The sequence below is a fragment of the Aspergillus chevalieri genome, chromosome 8 (genome assembly GCF_016861735.1).
Source record: "Aspergillus chevalieri M1 DNA, chromosome 8, nearly complete sequence".
In the NCBI taxonomy this organism is placed as follows: Eukaryota; Fungi; Ascomycota; class Eurotiomycetes; order Eurotiales; family Aspergillaceae; genus Aspergillus; species Aspergillus chevalieri.
The window spans coordinates 52451-69274 of NC_057369.1; the positions used below are offsets into that span (position 1 = coordinate 52451).

The window sequence follows — 16824 nt, forward strand, 5'->3', positions numbered from 1 at the left end:
ATGAGTGAGAGACGCCCTGTCGAGTGCAAGCGAATTCCTTCTACCCAGAAATGTGGCCATTGTGTCCGTTCTGGTCGCAAATGCGAGCGTGATGTTCATGCAGAGTCTGAGTGGAAACGAATCGATCGCGAGAGAGAGCGTATTGCTAGTCAGCTTGAAGAGGCTGAGCGTCAGTCCGATGAGTTGTTAATGAAAGTGATGCGTCTTCGCAAACAGAAGCGTTTTCTTGAATCGCGGAATTTGAAAATGCTGGATAATGATTTCGGTGCGCTGGAAGGAATGGGAGAAGAGTCTTCTGTGCCTGATGAAGATCTTCAGGAATTTGAGCGCCTTCTTGATGCAGAGGCAGCTCAGCTTGCTGCGACATCAAACAATCCTAGTTTGACTCAGATGATGAATTCTCCTTCCTTCTGGGAGAACTTCGATTCTGCTGTCGCTGGTGGTATTCCTTCACCAACTGGTGGCAACCAGTCAAGTTCGCGATAGGTTCCCATGTGTTCTCAGAGGTATCGTACCCTTTCCATTTGATCAGGTAACATGGTCGTCCATTGACTTGTCGGTAATCCAGTACTCGTTCCACTTCATATTCATCATCGTTGCTTTCGATTTCGATGTTTTCCGTTGGTATGGCGTTTTTCGGTGCTGGTTCCAATAGCGAGATGTGAAATATTGGATGTATGCGCTTCATTGATTTCGGTAGTTTCAAGCGATAATTTACTGGTCCTGTTTTTTCTTCAATGGTGAAAGGTCCAATCTTCTGGTGATCGAGCTTTTGACTTGGTCGCTTCGTTTTGATATTTCTGCGGAGTAGGAATACTTTCTCCCCCCTTTTTAAGGTAGGTCCCTCTCCGTGGTGCTTGTCGTAATATATAGCCGCTCGTAGGTTCATGAAGTCAATGTCTCTTGACAGTTGGTGGTGTAAGTTCTTCAGCTTTTGAACTGTCTCGTTTGCTGCTTCTGATGTGGACTCTTGTGGTCGTGGCTTTTCATATAGCACTGGGTGGTATCCATAATTGGCGTAAAATGGCGTTACTTTGAGTGTTGAATGCTCTGCATTGTTGTATGCAAACTGTGCCATGGGTAGGAATCTAACCCAATCATCTTGTTCATAGTTGATGTAGTGCCGTAGGTATTGCTCAATCGTTTGGTTGGTTCGTTCAGTTTGACCATTTGCTTGTGGGTGGTAGGCTGTGGTGAGGCGGTGCTCTATACCCATCAAGTTCGTGAGTGTCGTCCAAAATTTTGAAGTGAACAGCTTGTCTCGGTCTGATGTGATCTTCTGAGGCATTCCATGGTTGGTAATAACATGCTTCAGGAATATTTGTGCCATATCTGCTGCGGTCATGGTTCCTTTGGCTGGTACCAAATGGATATATTTGGTCATTCGGTCTGTGATGACTGTGATGGAGTCATATCCTTGTGATGTCGGTAACTGTGTGATGAAATCGATAGTAACCCATTCCCATGGATGTGTTGGAGCATCTGGGGATTGCATTTTTCCGTAGGGTTGGTGTCTTGCTGCTTTATCTCGAATGCAAGTTTCACAGTTCTTCACATATTCTTGAACAACTTTTCGTGTGTTTGGGAAGTAGTAGTTTCTCATTATTTGTTCAGCTGTTTTCTCTGTTCCCAAATGTCCGTGGAGTGGAGTGTCATGGTGCATGCTGATGATCTCACTTCTCATGCTCTTTGGCACATAGATGAGATTGTGCAAGTACACTAATCCATTGTCATCAGTGGTCAATTTGTCGTTTTCTGCTGAGTTTTCAATCATATCCTGGATCATTTTATCTTTTCGTGTTTCTTCAACAATTTTTCTTTCCAAAGGTTCATTTGAGGTGTGCATTGTCGCTGCTAACACCTGGTGGTTGTAGCTGATGGTTCCATCTTCGTTCGTTTTCAATATCGCTGGATTGATCGTTCTGTCTTTGATCTCATAGTCTGGTCGTCGACTGAGTGCGTCTGCTTGTCCATTCTCATTTCCTTTGCAGTGGATGATCTTGAAGTCATATTGTGATAGTACTTCAGCCCATCTGGCCTGTCTTCGGGTCAACTCTTTGGTTGTTGTGAAGAAGGTCAGGTTCTTGTGATCTGTTTTCACAAGTACAGTGTGTTGTGCTCCTTCCAAGTAAACTCTCCAAGTCTTGAATGCTACCACTATGGCTAGCAGTTCCTTGTCATGGATGTCATAGTTCAACTCCGCTTGAACTAGTTTTCTTGAGTGGAATGCAACGGCTTGTGGTTTTCCATCTGGTCCTGGTTGAGTCATCCTCATACCAATGGCGTAGTCTGATGCATCTGTTTCGATCGTGGTTTCCTTTTCTGGGTCGAACTGCACAAGTGCTGGTGCAGACACAATTCTTTCCTTGGCTTGTTGAAATGCTCGTCGTTGTTCTGGTCCCCATTGGAACTCTTGTCCCTTTTTCAACAATTTGAACAGTGGTGTCATGAATTGTGAATAGTCCTTCAAGAATCGTCGGTAGTAGTTCACAAGTCCTGTAAACTGTTGAACTTCCTTGGTGTTCTTCAGTTCTGGCCAATCCAAGATTGCTTGAACTTTGTTCTTATCCATCTGGATTCCCTCTGTAGTGATCCAGTGTCCTAAGAACTCAGTTTCTTGAACATGGAATTCGCACTTCTTCAACTTCAATCGTAGCTTTGCTTCCTCAAGTTTTTGCAGTACTTTCTTGACATGCTGCACATGTTCTTTGAAGGTGTTGGAGAAGACCAAGATGTCATCAAGGTAGATTATCACGAAGATGTCGAGATATACTCCAAGTACATCATAGATGAATCGTTGAAATGATGCTGGTGCGTTGGTAAGCCCAAATGGCATGACCAAATATTCGTAATGTCCATATTTCGTTCTGATGGTTGTTTTCCATTCTTCTCCTCTGGCGATCCGTAGTCGATTGTAGGCGTCTACAAGGTCGAATTTGGTGAACCATTTTGCTCCTCTGATTCGGTCTTGCATTTCATCAACTCGTGGTAATGGATGTCGATCCTTGATGGTGATGGCGTTGAGTGGTCGATAATCTGCGCATAGTCGTAGACTTCCATCCTTTTTTGGTACAAATAGGACTCCGTGCCCTGCTGGTGATGTTGATGGTCTGATGAATCCTTTCGCCAATTGTTCTTCAATATATTCCCGTAGTATTTTCGATTCTCGTTCTGACATTGGGTAAATCTTTTTGCATGTCGGTGTCTTCCCTTCCATAAGGGGTATGTGATGATCGTGTGGTCCGTGGTCTGGTAGTTCAGGTCGTTCGGGCTGCTTGAACAAGTGCTGAAACTCAATATACTCCTGTGGAATCTGTGGTTCCTGAGTCGTTGCTGCTAGCTCCTTATGGTCAATCCATTCCCATGAGCTTAGCTCTGAGTCTGATGCTTCTTGGTTGCTATCAACTCTTCCTGAGCGATACTCCTCAATCGATGCTGATCTCTTGGATGTATCCTCATCCATCAAGTATTCGCAATACTTCTGGGTCGTGTCCGGTGCCCATCCGGGTAAATTCATCAGCCAATGTCGTTCTGAGGCCCTGGTGGCTGCTAATACAATGTTTGTCGCTGTGTCGTTCATTTCTCTGTTATTCAACCCACCTCTCGGTTGCTTCACGTATCTACCAGGTCTCCTGCCTGTAGATCGTGGTGAGGTCCCGGTCTCCCGTTGACTCGGTCCTTTTGTCGTTTTTGGGCAATCGCAATTCACAAAGTTCATTTGTCCAGTTTTCCAGTTGATTTCCGGGTTGTGATTCCTGAGCCATGGAATCCCCAACACTATATCGTATTGTCCCAGCGGTGTCACGTCGAAATTGATCCTTTCTTCATGTTCCGCTACAGCCATAGGGACAAATCCCGATTCGACCGTCAGGTGACTTCCCAAATTCTCACCATTCAGTCCTGAGATAGGCTCTGGCTGCGCCTTCTCAATTCCTAAGATCCCCAACTGTCGCTGGAATCTAGGATCCATGTAATTTCCAGTAGCTCCTGAGTCAACCATCACTCTGGCTAGTTGATTGAGAACTGGTGTCATAAACTTCAAGTGGTATCCTCGCTGTGTCGCTGATAGGCTCGCTTGCCATCTTGGTTGCCGTAGACGTCGTGGACTTGGGTAGTAATCCTTGGGTTCAAAGTGAACTATGCAGTCGTCTTCATAACAAGCAGTCCAGTGCATACTTGAATGCTCTGGATGCAGTAGATATCCTCGGCATGCACAGTTCCAATCCCAACAAGGACAACTGTCATTGTATTTCCTGGGTCGTTCTGGGAAATAATGCGCCATTTTCTTTCGATCATAGTGTTCTCCACATGCATGGCTATAACACACAATCCAAGGTAATTGGTTATGTTTTGGGTGCTCTCGATAGTGCACGCAGTCACACCAATCATACCTGCATGAGTTGTGGATGGGGCCTCGTAGTCGTTTGGTTGTGATGTCCTGTAGGTATCCCCACAGTTCCCCATTATTCTGTCCACAGTATTGGCACGTGTATGGGTGCTGGTCGCATTTCCGTAGGTGTTCATCCCAAGTTTCGTTCATTCGTTCCCAACATTTCAAGTTCTGATGTGGGCAATATGTATTTAATTCATTGAATAGTTCTTTCAATCCTTTAGAGAGCCTCTTGGGGTTCTCCTGGAGTGAGATAACAACATCATCAATGAAGTACGCGGCAACGTCGGTATTCATCTCTTCGTCGGCTTTTCGTTGTTCCGTATATCGCTTGGACCATAGCTGTTGCTTCGAAATAGGGCTATACACACTGGACTTCGTGTATCCCTCATTATCTTCTGCCAGACTCTGTTCTTCATGTTCATCATTTTCAGGAGTTGCGTTCTGAGGTGTCTCCGGTATCTTATGGAGTTCCTCCACGTTGGGATCGTGGCCATTCCACTGGGTACCGTACTCTTCGTCAAGGAAATCATTAACTGACCAATCTTGGTTGGGCAGTTCGCCGAGTGATTTCTCATGAACTGGCTCATTGATGGCTTTTTCGGACCCATCCGTCCTTATATGGGCTTTGTCGCTTCCGCTGTCGGATCCCACCGTCCGTTCATTGGGCCAATATTCATCTTCACTTGAACTCATGATTTCATCAATCTCCTCCGGTGTGAGGGTCGTCTGTTCTTCCATCAACCTCCTCAATGGGCTCAGGTTGGGTACTATCATAGTTCTGGGTCTCCATGGTCCTCCATGCTCATCTGAAGCCTCTTGCATGTGCCATCCAGAATCATTTGTTGCTCTGAGTTCAGGGTTCACAATTCCTGTGGTGTCATACGCTCCTCTCTCCTGGGTAGCGTGCAGTTGCTTGTTATCATTTCGTTGTTGCTGAGGCCTAACGTTCTGTCGTTGCCTGCATGCCTTCGTCATGTGGCCCGGCTTTCCACATGTGAAGCAAAGTTTCTCTTTTCTTCTTCGTTCTCTTTCCTTGTCGGATACAAAGGGCCTGTGCTGTGTGGCATCCAGCTCCATTGGTCGTGGTCCATAGGGATCTTCATACCCTTGGCTTCGTGGTTGAGCTGGTCGTTTATCATTCGATCGATAGTGGCTCGTTCGTGGGTTTCCCCTAAAGGTGTTCCCATATCGTGACTCCTTCTGTCTGACTCTAAGGTCATACAGGGTGTTGTCAATCTTGACGGCTCGTTCAAAGAGTTCGTTCAATGAAGTCGGTCGTTCCATCCAAACCAGTTTCTCCTGAATCTCTGGTTTCAACATTTCTTCGAACTTCGCAATGTACATTGTTTCATCCCAATTCAGATGGGTGATGATCTGCTGAAAATCAGATACCAACTTGGCTACTGATCCTGTCTGTTTGAGTCGCCATAGCTTTCGTTCAGCGTTCCGCGTGGCGTCAATATCTCCAAACGTTCCCTGGAGTCGTTTCTTGAATTCAGTGAAGCTGCTGAAAACCTCAGTGGTATTGTCGTTATGGTACTGTTCATCCTTCTCCTGGAAATCGCGCAAGGTAGGTTCAAACCAATCAAATGCTGGTCCAGTCAAATAAGTTGCTGCAAGTAGGACTTTGTCGGATTCGAAGATGAGCTTGCTCCGGTTCATTCGGACATACAAGTCCAACTGGGTGATGAAGGGTCGCAACTTGTATCGGGTACCATCAAAGGGTTCCGGCGGTCGAACTTTGATAGCTTTGGCTGACTGTCGTTCTTCCAAAGTAGTGATGCTTTCCTGCAGCTGGCTAACCATCCCAAAGAGCTCTTCATAAGTCGGAGTTCGTCCCTCAGATCCACGAGAGGACCTGGGAGTAGTGTTGCTGTTACTGTTGTTGGACATGGTTGCAATTTGTGTTTTAAGTCAATATAGTCTCGAAACCTGACTCGTACTGACTGGCGATCAATGTGTCACAACCTGGCTTCTCTCGTGTCGTACCTAGGGTTCTAGTTAGTTGTATTTCGAGACTGGACACTTACCCTAAGTGTCTTCCAAGTAATCGTATGCTCAATGCCCCTCCGGGTCCGGTTTGGTATGTCGTATGTGTTGATGGGTATATCGCCCCCTCCAGGCTCCGTAAGATAATCAACAAGTAGAAACGGTAAAGGTAATCGAATGGAGAAACAAGGCCAACCGAGTACGTATACTGGGTTGTTGGTTAAGTGCGGACGAGTCAGAAACTAGAAGGTAACCAATGCTGATTGACTTGTATTGATCGCGAAGAACTAAGCTAAGTACATGAATGAGTGTTCTTATATATCCTCCCTTTTCCTGGTATGATGTTTTCATAGTATACTTGTATACCTATACCAGGCTGATGGTATAACATCCGTCTTGTATATTAGTATACTCCTTGCATATCACGTGAAACACGTGATCATCAGGTGCCAACACGCCGAATATCAATTTGATCCCTGTTCCTTCTTGCATATTCTCCATGAGCTGTTATCCAATGAGCCTGTCTTAACTCTGTATCATCACGTGAGGCTGATACAGTGAGTTCTGTAACACTAGGCCACACCCATCTTGCTCCAAAACACAAGGAGAGCACTGTGCTCAAAAGCCCTGCGCATACAGGCGGTCTGGGGCGAGGAAAAGGATCGGAAAGATTATAAAAGGGAGTGTTGTCCCGGCAACTTATAGGGACAAGAGACTGTAGAATAGCTGCTGGCCTCGAGTCCATGAATCATGGTCTATCATAGCTCTAGGGCTCGGTATGGACAATAAACTTGATTAAATAATAATAATAAGGTATTATCCAGCTGTTGTGAAGCTGGATCTATATCAGACCCCATTGTATACAGCATAAAAAAGTACTTTGGAAGGCAGAAAAGAAGTACTTCTTTTGTGATTTCATCATTTCACTGCTTTCTTTACCGAAAAATTAAGGTTCACACTAAAAAGTTCAGGGCAAGGGCTAATATAAAGTTCCGGCCACCTGAAAAATCATGTGACTTAGTTACGGCCACCCAAAATGGTTTTGGGTGGCTTCTACTTTTCAGGTGGCCTTAACTCTATTTTGGGTCCATGCCACCCAACGACTCGAGCTCGGGCAGTTGCTCTAACATGTAACTAACTAAGCGGCGCGGACGTGTCGGCCTGGAGGATGAGGCATACATGGGTACCAGAGTGTGGATAACCCTGGGCGAGGGCTTCGAGGCGCTGAGGTATAAATAGATCATCAAGCCCATAGATAGAGAATCAAGCGATTCGTTTCTTACTCAATTAGAAGTAACTATCTTTTGTATATTACGATCCTATCTTAGCAACTCGGTGTCGACTCGTAGCCGAAATGGTTTAGTCTACAATGCCCAAATCCCAGACCCCGGCGTTACATTGAGTAACGAGCTAAATTGAACTTTTACAGAAAATAAAGCTACTGATGCCAGATCCCTGCTCTAACAAGTTGAATTTAATGAGACAGCGAGGGCAAATTCAATGTTTTTAAAATCAAAGGTTGCACCTCCTCTTGATTATACCAAATAGAAAAGAAACAAAGGAAGGAAGGAAGGAAAAGATCCCTACAGGCCATAGTGGACATACGGAACCCAGAAGAACGATTCAGGATGCTCCTGCCTGCGACGGCGGGAGCCGACGAGCACTGCATCTCATTTCTTCTCACCAGACGCTGCTCTATCCTGGATTTCAAACGCCTTAAACTCTCTTTCCAGAGCTTGCAGTTGCTCCTCAGTCCTCGGTGCTCTGCTCTACGCGACTCTCATCCTCTGCACCATTCCTCATGATCGTATTCCGGCAGTTGTCACATATACGTCGAGTGGCTCGTTGAAGTCTGGGGTCGACAGCCTCATCGGCCAATCCTTTTCTTTTCAAGGTCTCGTACACGACTCTTGCTACCTCAGCGCAATGCTGATCTGAGGCTTCCCAGAGCACACCAATGGCATGTCGAAAGCCCGCGAGCTGGCAGGCATGGATAAGATGGATGGCTTCGCCAGCGAGATTATTTTTTCTCATTGCACCGGTCGATCAGCAAAAGAGATACATGAGAAATGGATACGTCTCTACCAGGTTTTCCTAACGGAGCTTCCCTACCGTCAAAGGACTGCTCTGCCAGTTCTTGGTTAATAGACAGCTTTGTGCGGGATAGTGGGCGTGTGACACTCCATGACCGGCAAAGTGCAGGATCTTACAGCTTTTCATAATTTCAATACTTCCTTCGTGTATACATTTTACTCCGAATTTGCGGGTGTAAGGCCTATTTGCATGGACAAGAGGCTTGATCAAAGTAACTTCCTCAACGGCGAATGGCAGGGAGGTCTGATGAGGCGTTTCGGCCATGGAAATAAGAAGTACGTGCCGTGGGTCTGTAACGCTGGTCGTGTCGGGTTAATGGTGCTGACGGCTGTAGATGGGCAATCTGACTGAAGATAAATAAGATATTCAAACTTTGATGCAAGCTCAGGGTGCTTCCGTCTGAGGTCAGATATACCTACCCGCGTATCTAACAAAAGACCGGCCACAACCCTTCTTTAAAACATTCTAGTTCTTTGGCCATCAGCAAGATCCTTGGTGATTTCGATCCGCGCCGACAGTGTCGATCCAATTTTCTCCAACATAGTAGCTCCGGGATGGATACTCGGAGGCATAGCATGCAAGGCCACGTTTTGGGCATGTAACTATTGCAAGGTCAAGTTCAGAAGTTTCCGGCCTTTTCGGGCTGATTGGAGGCAGTTGGTTTAGAAGATTTCATCCGAAGTTGATCGTGTCATTGAGGTCTTCAATTGACCCTGTCACTGTATTGAGCCCCGTTAAGGAGGTCCTCTAGAATTTTCATTTCAAAGTCTTCGCCTTCGGGAATCTACGGCCCAGATGTCTTGCAATTGTCATGATCAATTTTGTCATTTGACAGCGTCGCTTGTATTGCTCATCGTCGAGCGGTGTCGATGCGGCCCATCTTTGGGCTTTTTCCAAACACTTGTCGGCCCAGTTAGGGGAGCCTGTTTTCTTAAAAATATGCCAGCAAGTAAAGATGAAAAGCTCGACTTCGTTGTCATCGGTCATATCCTCATGGAGCTCTGCGAATGCCTCGAGTTCGTCATTATCTAGTTCCAGTAAAGAACTGATAACCTCCGCATCAATTTGGAATTCTTCTATCTCTAGAGAGTCCATCTTCAAGAGTTGGCACAAAGGAGAAAGGCAGAACGGGACGAAATCGGGAAGAGGAGAAAGTTGTTGTGCTGACTGGCGAGGAAGGCAAGAATAGGATGTTTGCGTACCTCTTCACCTCAGCCTCGCTGAGTCTGACCAATCTAATTGGCCCCGTCACGTAGTGAGGCTGTGCCGTACTCAAACCGAAGAGGCAGCCAATAGCCTCTTTTTCTTGTCAAATCTAGATCATCCAAGTTTCCCGCAAGCATGCATAAACATTGTAGTGGCAGAACCGCTACGCCTAGTCAAGACGACTCGCTCACGACCATGATCACGATATGGTTTCTATACTTCATATCACATAGCCGTCTATATTACCGCCAATAAAAAATCTCCCCGCGCGACAACCACCCATTCAATTGCCCGAAAAATCCCTTTCGCTCACATCACGATGCTTCAGTCCGCGGTCGGGTGATACAAACGAACCACTTCGTTGTACTGTCAACTCCATTCTGAGTTCTCTGCTGCGGCTCTAAACTAACCAACGATCTGAATCTCTTTTTCCTGCAGCCAGGATGGTCCTCTAACCCTAATACGCTTAATGGACCGCACGTGCGCATTATGTACAGGCATATGTGTGACAAAGCAAGGCATAAGTCCGCTATGCGAGCACCGTGTCCTAGCACCATGACGTTAGAGTGGCAAGTGAAAGCGGGGTGAAAAGCTGCCCCGCCTTTTAGGCTGTCATATTGCCCGGACCCGCGCTGTCCTTCCAAAGAAAGCCGTACAATCTCTACCATTCATCAGACCGCCCTGGAAGATATTCCAGGGTGTGCCTTGGAGAAAGGTCAAAAAGCGGTTCCCTTTTTTGGAGCGTCATAATTCTCCACGAAATCTCATCAGTCTCATCCAGAAGAAAATATGGCGTCAGTAAAGCCTCCGTTCACCCTTGAATCAGCCACGCTTAAGGTCAAGGCCGCCCAGGATCTCTGGAATACCCAGTTCGTTCGTTCATTTCCCGTTATACTTCACTAGTCTAACAACCTCAAGGAATCCGATTAATGTTTGCAAGTCGTATACTGCAGATTGTATTTGGCGCAATCGGACCTGTTTTTTCCGTGGCACGGAAGCCATACAGACGTTTCTTACGGCCAAGTGGAGAAGAGAGAAATCTTACCGCCTACGCAAAGAACTATTCGCTTTTACTGAGAATCGCATCGCCGTGCAATTCTGGTATGAATACCAAGATGCCGAAGACGGTTATAAATGGAAACGCTGTTACGGAATGGAAGATTGGACTTTCGACGAAGAGGGCAAAATGCAGAAAAGGATGATGTCAGGAAATGATTTACTTCTAGGCCCAAATGGAGACGGCTCGGGACGCTGGTTTGTGGATGGAGCTGATGTCAATGAGGTGAAAATCAGCGAAGACCATTGGTGAATATCGTCAGGTGCCGATAGGCCAGCGCACATACGGCGTACGATAGTCCAGAATATAAGCGAATCCATTTTGTTCAACTGGGATAACATCCTTTGATTCCCGTCTATATCGTACACCAGCAATCGAGCATATACCGTGCTTGAGTGCTTTAGTGTGCGGGCATGCTAGCTTCATCTAGGGACCTCGGATATCGGCGCAACTATTAATCCACGTCAAGCTTCATCAGGACTCACGGCGCCCTTGGGAATGGAGCCCACTAGAGAAGATCAACGAGCTCGCCATGCGGAGGCTAGGGCAGACCACCTTCCAAGACCTGGAGCGTATCCAGCTGTACATCACGGCGCCATATCGGAGCCCGCCAGAGGTGGTCATTGCCGAGAACATAGAAAATGCAATCATAGAACACAACACAATGATAGCCCACAACCAGTCGGTATACACAGACGGGAGTGTGGTCAACGGCAGAGTGAGAGCAGCAGCAGTCTGCCCAAAGCACCAAAAAACACGGTCAACATACATGGGAGAACAGTCAGAGGCCACACAGCAGCAGGATCGATTCCACAATGATCTCCTCGATCTGTCCGATGAACCTAATCAAGAGTTGTCTAGGAGCTGCCAGCGATGGGCGGCACTGATTGGCTCCATTCTCGGCTCGCGGCGCCCGAGCTGAAATCCGGCTGAGAATACTGACCAATTGAATGGCCGGCTGTCTCGGCTCTCTCGGTGCTTGCAATACTAAGCCTATATAATGCTGGTTATCTTCCGGGTCGTTTCATAATCCGTTTCTGTTATCGACAAGTTTCAATAATGACCCAGCCTCAGTTGCGAGTGCTCATCGTCGGGGCTTCAATCGCGGCCCCCACTGCGGCTTACTGGTTTGCCAAAGCCGGGGCGAAAGTCACTGTTATCGAGCGATTTCCGCATCTACGCACAAATGGACAAAATGTCGACATTCGCACTGCAGGTGTTTCGGTGATGCGTAAAATGCAGGGGAGGGAGAAGGCTGTGCGGGCCAAGACGATCCCAATGGAAGGTATCAGCCTTATTCGAGACGATGGCCGATCATATGGGACAATCAGAGCAACGGGAAATCCAGATCAGCAATCGCTTGTCTCTGAGTACGAAATTCTGCGCGGCGACTTGGCACGCTTTATCTTCGACATGACCAACCACGAGAACGTCAACTATGTTTTCGGCGAACAAGTCGTCTCAATACAACAACACGAACAAGAATATGGGCCTGTCACAGTTGAGTTCATGAACGGCTTACCAACTTCGCAATATGACTTGGTCGTCGCTTGTGACGGTTCGGCCTCGAGAACCCGGGCTATAGGCCTTGGCTGCGGTGTCCGGGATCATATCGAACCAGTAAACCTCTGAACAGCTTACTTCACTGTCCCAAGAGATCTCCTCGGGGGAAGCATGATAGCACATGGGCATAGTGCCTCCGGTGGCCGTGCTTTTTTCATGGGGGCCGGCCCATCGGGCGTGACCCGAGTCGGGATCATGTGTGCTCTCCCACACAATGGCCGGGACGCGACACTTCCTTTCCGCCAGGCCGTGAAGGCGGGGACCGGCCCTCTCAAGGAATATGTGGCTGAGCATTACAAGGGGGGTGGACTGGAAGTGGAAACAGGTTGTGAAGGACATGTTTGCGGCAAACGATTTTTATGGCAGTGAGATTGTCCAGGTCAAAACACCCACCCTTTCCAAGCGACGCTTTGTGCTCGTTGGTGATGCGGTTTATGCACCTGGTCCAACGGGAGGTGGAGCATCTCTTGCAATGGCCGGCGCGTACCTTTTGGCAGGCGAGATCATCAAACACAATGGTTATCTGGCTGCAGGGTTCCGTGGCTTCGAGCAGCAGGTGCGACCTCTCATCAATGACCTTCAGAAGATTCTGCCACTTGTTCCCACTGCGTTCGCGCCACAGACAGCCTGGCGCATATGGTTGCGAACCATGATTTTTTTTTTTTCTTTTATCTGCTGGTCTCGAATTTTGGAGTTTTTCCAAAAGGTTTTTCAGTGGCTGATTCGGTCACACTGATCAGTTCAAACTCCCGGGATATGAATGGGAGGCTTAAGGACCCAAGATATTATATTATACACACCTTTAATATATTTAAACAGTAATCCGTCAGATTGTTGCGTCTTTCACTTGTAGCATTTCACCGCTGTATATTGGGGCAAGGAATGTTGGTTTCAGCACTGTAAGGGTAGGGAGGAAACTACCGATGGCCCGAATGTGAGGGCCGTTATTGGATTGAGCATTACCATCCTGCCTTTCAGACTGTGCATTGGAGACTCGGTGAGGGTCAGCGGAGAACGGGTGCAAGTTCATATGAAACAATAAGATGGCCACCTTGTTGGATAGGCTGGTGTTCCTTGAGCCTCCAGGACCCATGGTAGGCGAGAATTACCAGGTCAACGAGAATGTCATTTTGTATCTGGCAGCCTGAGGAACTCTCACAAGTTTTCGTCTAAGCTGGATATGACTTTGAAGACTTATAGACTGCAGCACGATCCGCAAGATATCCATGCGGATATGTAAACAGTGCAAATTGGACGAACCCGTGTCTACATAATTTATGCAATTCTTGACGGTATTGAATGATATTTTAGTTGTAAGAAAGTCTACTGATTGAATAAATAATACTCAGCTCCTGCTATCACTTGATACCCTAATTGAGGCGAATATTCCCTAGATTCATCTTCGTCATGAGAATAATTCTCTGCTCCAGCAGTAAATATATTTCCCTGTAACATTCAAGGTCTGCTATTGATATCTTAATTATTAGTAGCTTCCACCACGTCACTCGTAATCCGAGATACTAGGGATAATATAAAAGCAGAAGGTTCTAATATATTTAAGCGTTTTCTAAAATCTCATGAGGATACTGGAAAATGCCAACTGACACTGTTACAACCAGCACAGGCGTAAATAACCGATATATACGAATCCGAATGAGTGAGATATACATCACATGACAGCTTGAATGTAGTTAGGTTAGCGAGAATTGCAAACGAATGCAGATACCATGCGGATATCCGCATCCTATCCGCGCGGACTTGGATTTGGATGTGGATACCAAAGTGGTATCCGCGGATGAGGATATGTCGCAGTCTAAATACTTATCCGCTTTAATAGTTTTACCATGCGAAACAACCAAAAATGTAGTATAAAACATGCATATATGAGTGACGGTTCACATATGACAGCTCATATATGGGGCTCAACACTACAGCAATGGATGATACGCCGAAATGCTGCTCCTCAGCCATGTCGCCAACAACCCCTATATAACCTCTTCATTATCTAGATAGATTTCCTCCTCTTTTTTCTTCTCCAGATTTGATATTCTCGTCGATGGCTACTAGTTAGTTCAGATAGGAATATCAGTTCGTTAGTATCTACTAGCTACCGAGCCCGTGACGATGAGAGTGTTCTATTCTGCATAGTCTAGTTTGGACAATATATGAGGACCCCCAAAAAGACGAACCATGCTAAACAACACTCACATTATGATGCATGGGTCCGCGGGCAAGTCACCCAACTGAACCAGTTTGTTATACTCTCATCAAGCGGTTCTGAGGTCTCCACTACTGCTCTCAACTTGTTCACAACCTCGAGCTCTTTCTTGCGAAGGATGATCGTCTCTGAGGCAGCAACGGTCAACCTCTAACTCTTTTCACCATAAAAGTCCCATTTTTGCGTTCCTCAACTTTGTGACGGCCTCGTCACGTGGATCAACTATCAGGGTTGTTTCCTTTATTATTTATTACAGTGTCACCTCTGAATTGGAAGTTCCATTATCCTGGATGAGCTCAAACTTCAAACAGTGCCTATCAGCATCATGATAGCTACAGAAATGCCAGAGCCGATAATCTAATCAGAATAGGCCACTCACTAAACTCCCAATTCCCTATTCAGCAAGCCCTCAGACTTTGTATGGCTGCCATCTTCTGTGCCATCTGTAGCCCTTTCCTGTAGACCTATTCATGCCATTGCCAATGCGCATGTCCATGGCAAGTCTTTAGTCAACGGCGAAAAACTCAGCTCGTTTTTCTTCCCTCTCTCTGCCTTTTAGCTATCCTCGCATGCCGGACAGGTGCACGGAAATCCTTATTTGTCCAGTTCGGCATGGTGCTGGCTTCGGGTACGATTGGTACCACCAGCATACATGATAGTAAGCTCCTCACCTAGTATAATGTCGCGTATGGCGTGGAAAGTCTCTTTCTTGGCTGCTGACTTATATGCAACGTTTTATATGCGACGTGAACATTTGGGAGGCACGAGTGATTCATGCAAGAGCCAAACAAGAAAACGTTGCCAAACGTCTTCGCCGCATAGATGGCGAGCACCGTGCGGAATTTGCTGCCAGTTCTGTTCCATCTCAGCTCAGCAAAAACTTACATGCGTTGCATGCATACCCATGGAGCTGCAAATATAGATTTCGCTGTGATGACGGGAAGTTTTCGAAGGCTCGCACAATATCTTCCCCTCCCGCCCTTGACTTCAAGTAGTGTCAGTTCTGCAATGACATGAGAGCCACGAGGTATGTTGGCTTTTGCAAATACGCCCAGACCGTTCAGTGTTGATTCTTTGACTTCGATGAGATGACACACGTCTGGCGACCTTTTAGTTTCCACTGGGCATGTGTTGGCTTTAGCGTTCCTTCATGCATATCTATAGTTTTGTTTCTCAGTTTTCGCGAAGGACTAAAGCTTGGTAGTGATCTTGATGAATCTATAGGCTTCAAATTGTGGTAATCGTTGGATGAATTTCTCTTGATCCGACGTAAGCTGATGACACTGGGTGTATGACAGTACAATGCCGGAACCAAAACGGTAGATGCACAATAGTAAAGAAAGAGCAGAATCGGGTATATGCCTACGACCACGCAGGTTTATCGTCCAACAGCTCTAAACGGATCACGTCAGCTTTTGTTGCATCGCATGCCTCGCTTCGTGTAGGTTGCCGTCCAGCGCATATGCACGGAGCGTCTGACACGTTGCCACCATGCATCTAGGCACGATCCGTCTATCACATCTGGTTCATCCACACAAACGACGTGGTACGAGCGAAAGTCGGAGATTGAATAACAACGCTAATTGCGTAAGACTGTGCGCTGTGTATCCTCGTACCTCGGACTTCCCACTAAGCAGAACGGAATCCAATCAGAGTACGGCCGACGGCCAAACCTTCCGAGCGTTTACCGTCGGCTCAGTCAGCTGCCGAACGGAGTCTACGGGGTGTTTAAGGCGGCGTGAGATCCAGGAACCACGACAGCACGTTGTAACTTATTGGTGCATGTCATGATCGCGTAGAGATGGGATGTGTAGACGGACATTTTAGCCGAGTTCCTGCATGTATAATTGGATCCCATGTGGTCTTTGTCGTAGCCGGAGTTTTAAGTGCAATTCTGGGGATGAAGTCCAAGCATCGGAGTACTTTCGGAGCATAAGTAGCTCGGAGTACTCCGACCCCGCATCCCCACATTGGGAATATTACACGGTGGATCTGACTGTCATGTAGTACGTAATGAAATTACCGCCGGCGCGGCTCGGCGTCACACAGTTGCCGTTTTTGGACAAGCCGCTTGGCAACTCCCCGAGAGTCTGTCTGTGCTGCGGTACCGTATGGTACGGTCATGGTACGGTATACTCGCCAAGACGTAAAGGATTGAGCCGTGGGTTGCTTGGAATGCTTGGAACGCTTGGAACGCTTGATATGCTAAGAAGGCTAAGAATGCTAAGAATGCTAAGAAACGCTTGTTGGAATCAAGCATCGCCAAGAGCATAGGATGGATCCCATATAAACAGAATACTTTAT

General features: G+C 46.8%; 4 protein-coding genes across 4 annotated transcripts; all 4 read left to right on the forward strand.

Annotated features, from left to right (window-relative positions):
* ACHE_80015S (uncharacterized protein) lies at positions 1-486 on the forward strand (the record flags this gene model as incomplete). Its single annotated transcript, XM_043283339.1, has 1 exon — positions 1-486. One exon carries the CDS (start codon positions 1-3, stop codon positions 484-486), a length of 486 nt encoding a protein of 161 aa, XP_043140628.1.
* Positions 487-10471: 9985 nt separating this feature from the next.
* ACHE_80016S (nuclear transport factor 2 family protein) lies at positions 10472-10991 on the forward strand (the record flags this gene model as incomplete). The annotated part of the gene is made up of 2 exons (XM_043283340.1): positions 10472-10551; positions 10601-10991. 2 exons carry the CDS (start codon positions 10472-10474, stop codon positions 10989-10991), a joined length of 471 nt encoding a protein of 156 aa, XP_043140629.1.
* Positions 10992-11798: 807 nt separating this feature from the next.
* ACHE_80017S (FAD-dependent oxidoreductase) lies at positions 11799-12371 on the forward strand (the record flags this gene model as incomplete). The annotated part of the gene is made up of 1 exon (XM_043283341.1): positions 11799-12371. The coding sequence occupies one exon, from the start codon at positions 11799-11801 to the stop codon at positions 12369-12371; it is 573 nt and encodes a 190-aa protein (XP_043140630.1).
* A 211-nt stretch (positions 12372-12582) lies between these two features.
* On the forward strand, positions 12583-13038 carry ACHE_80018S (uncharacterized protein; the record flags this gene model as incomplete). Its single annotated transcript, XM_043283343.1, has 1 exon — positions 12583-13038. One exon carries the CDS (start codon positions 12583-12585, stop codon positions 13036-13038), a length of 456 nt encoding a protein of 151 aa, XP_043140631.1.
* Positions 13039-16824: the final 3786 nt, after the last annotated feature.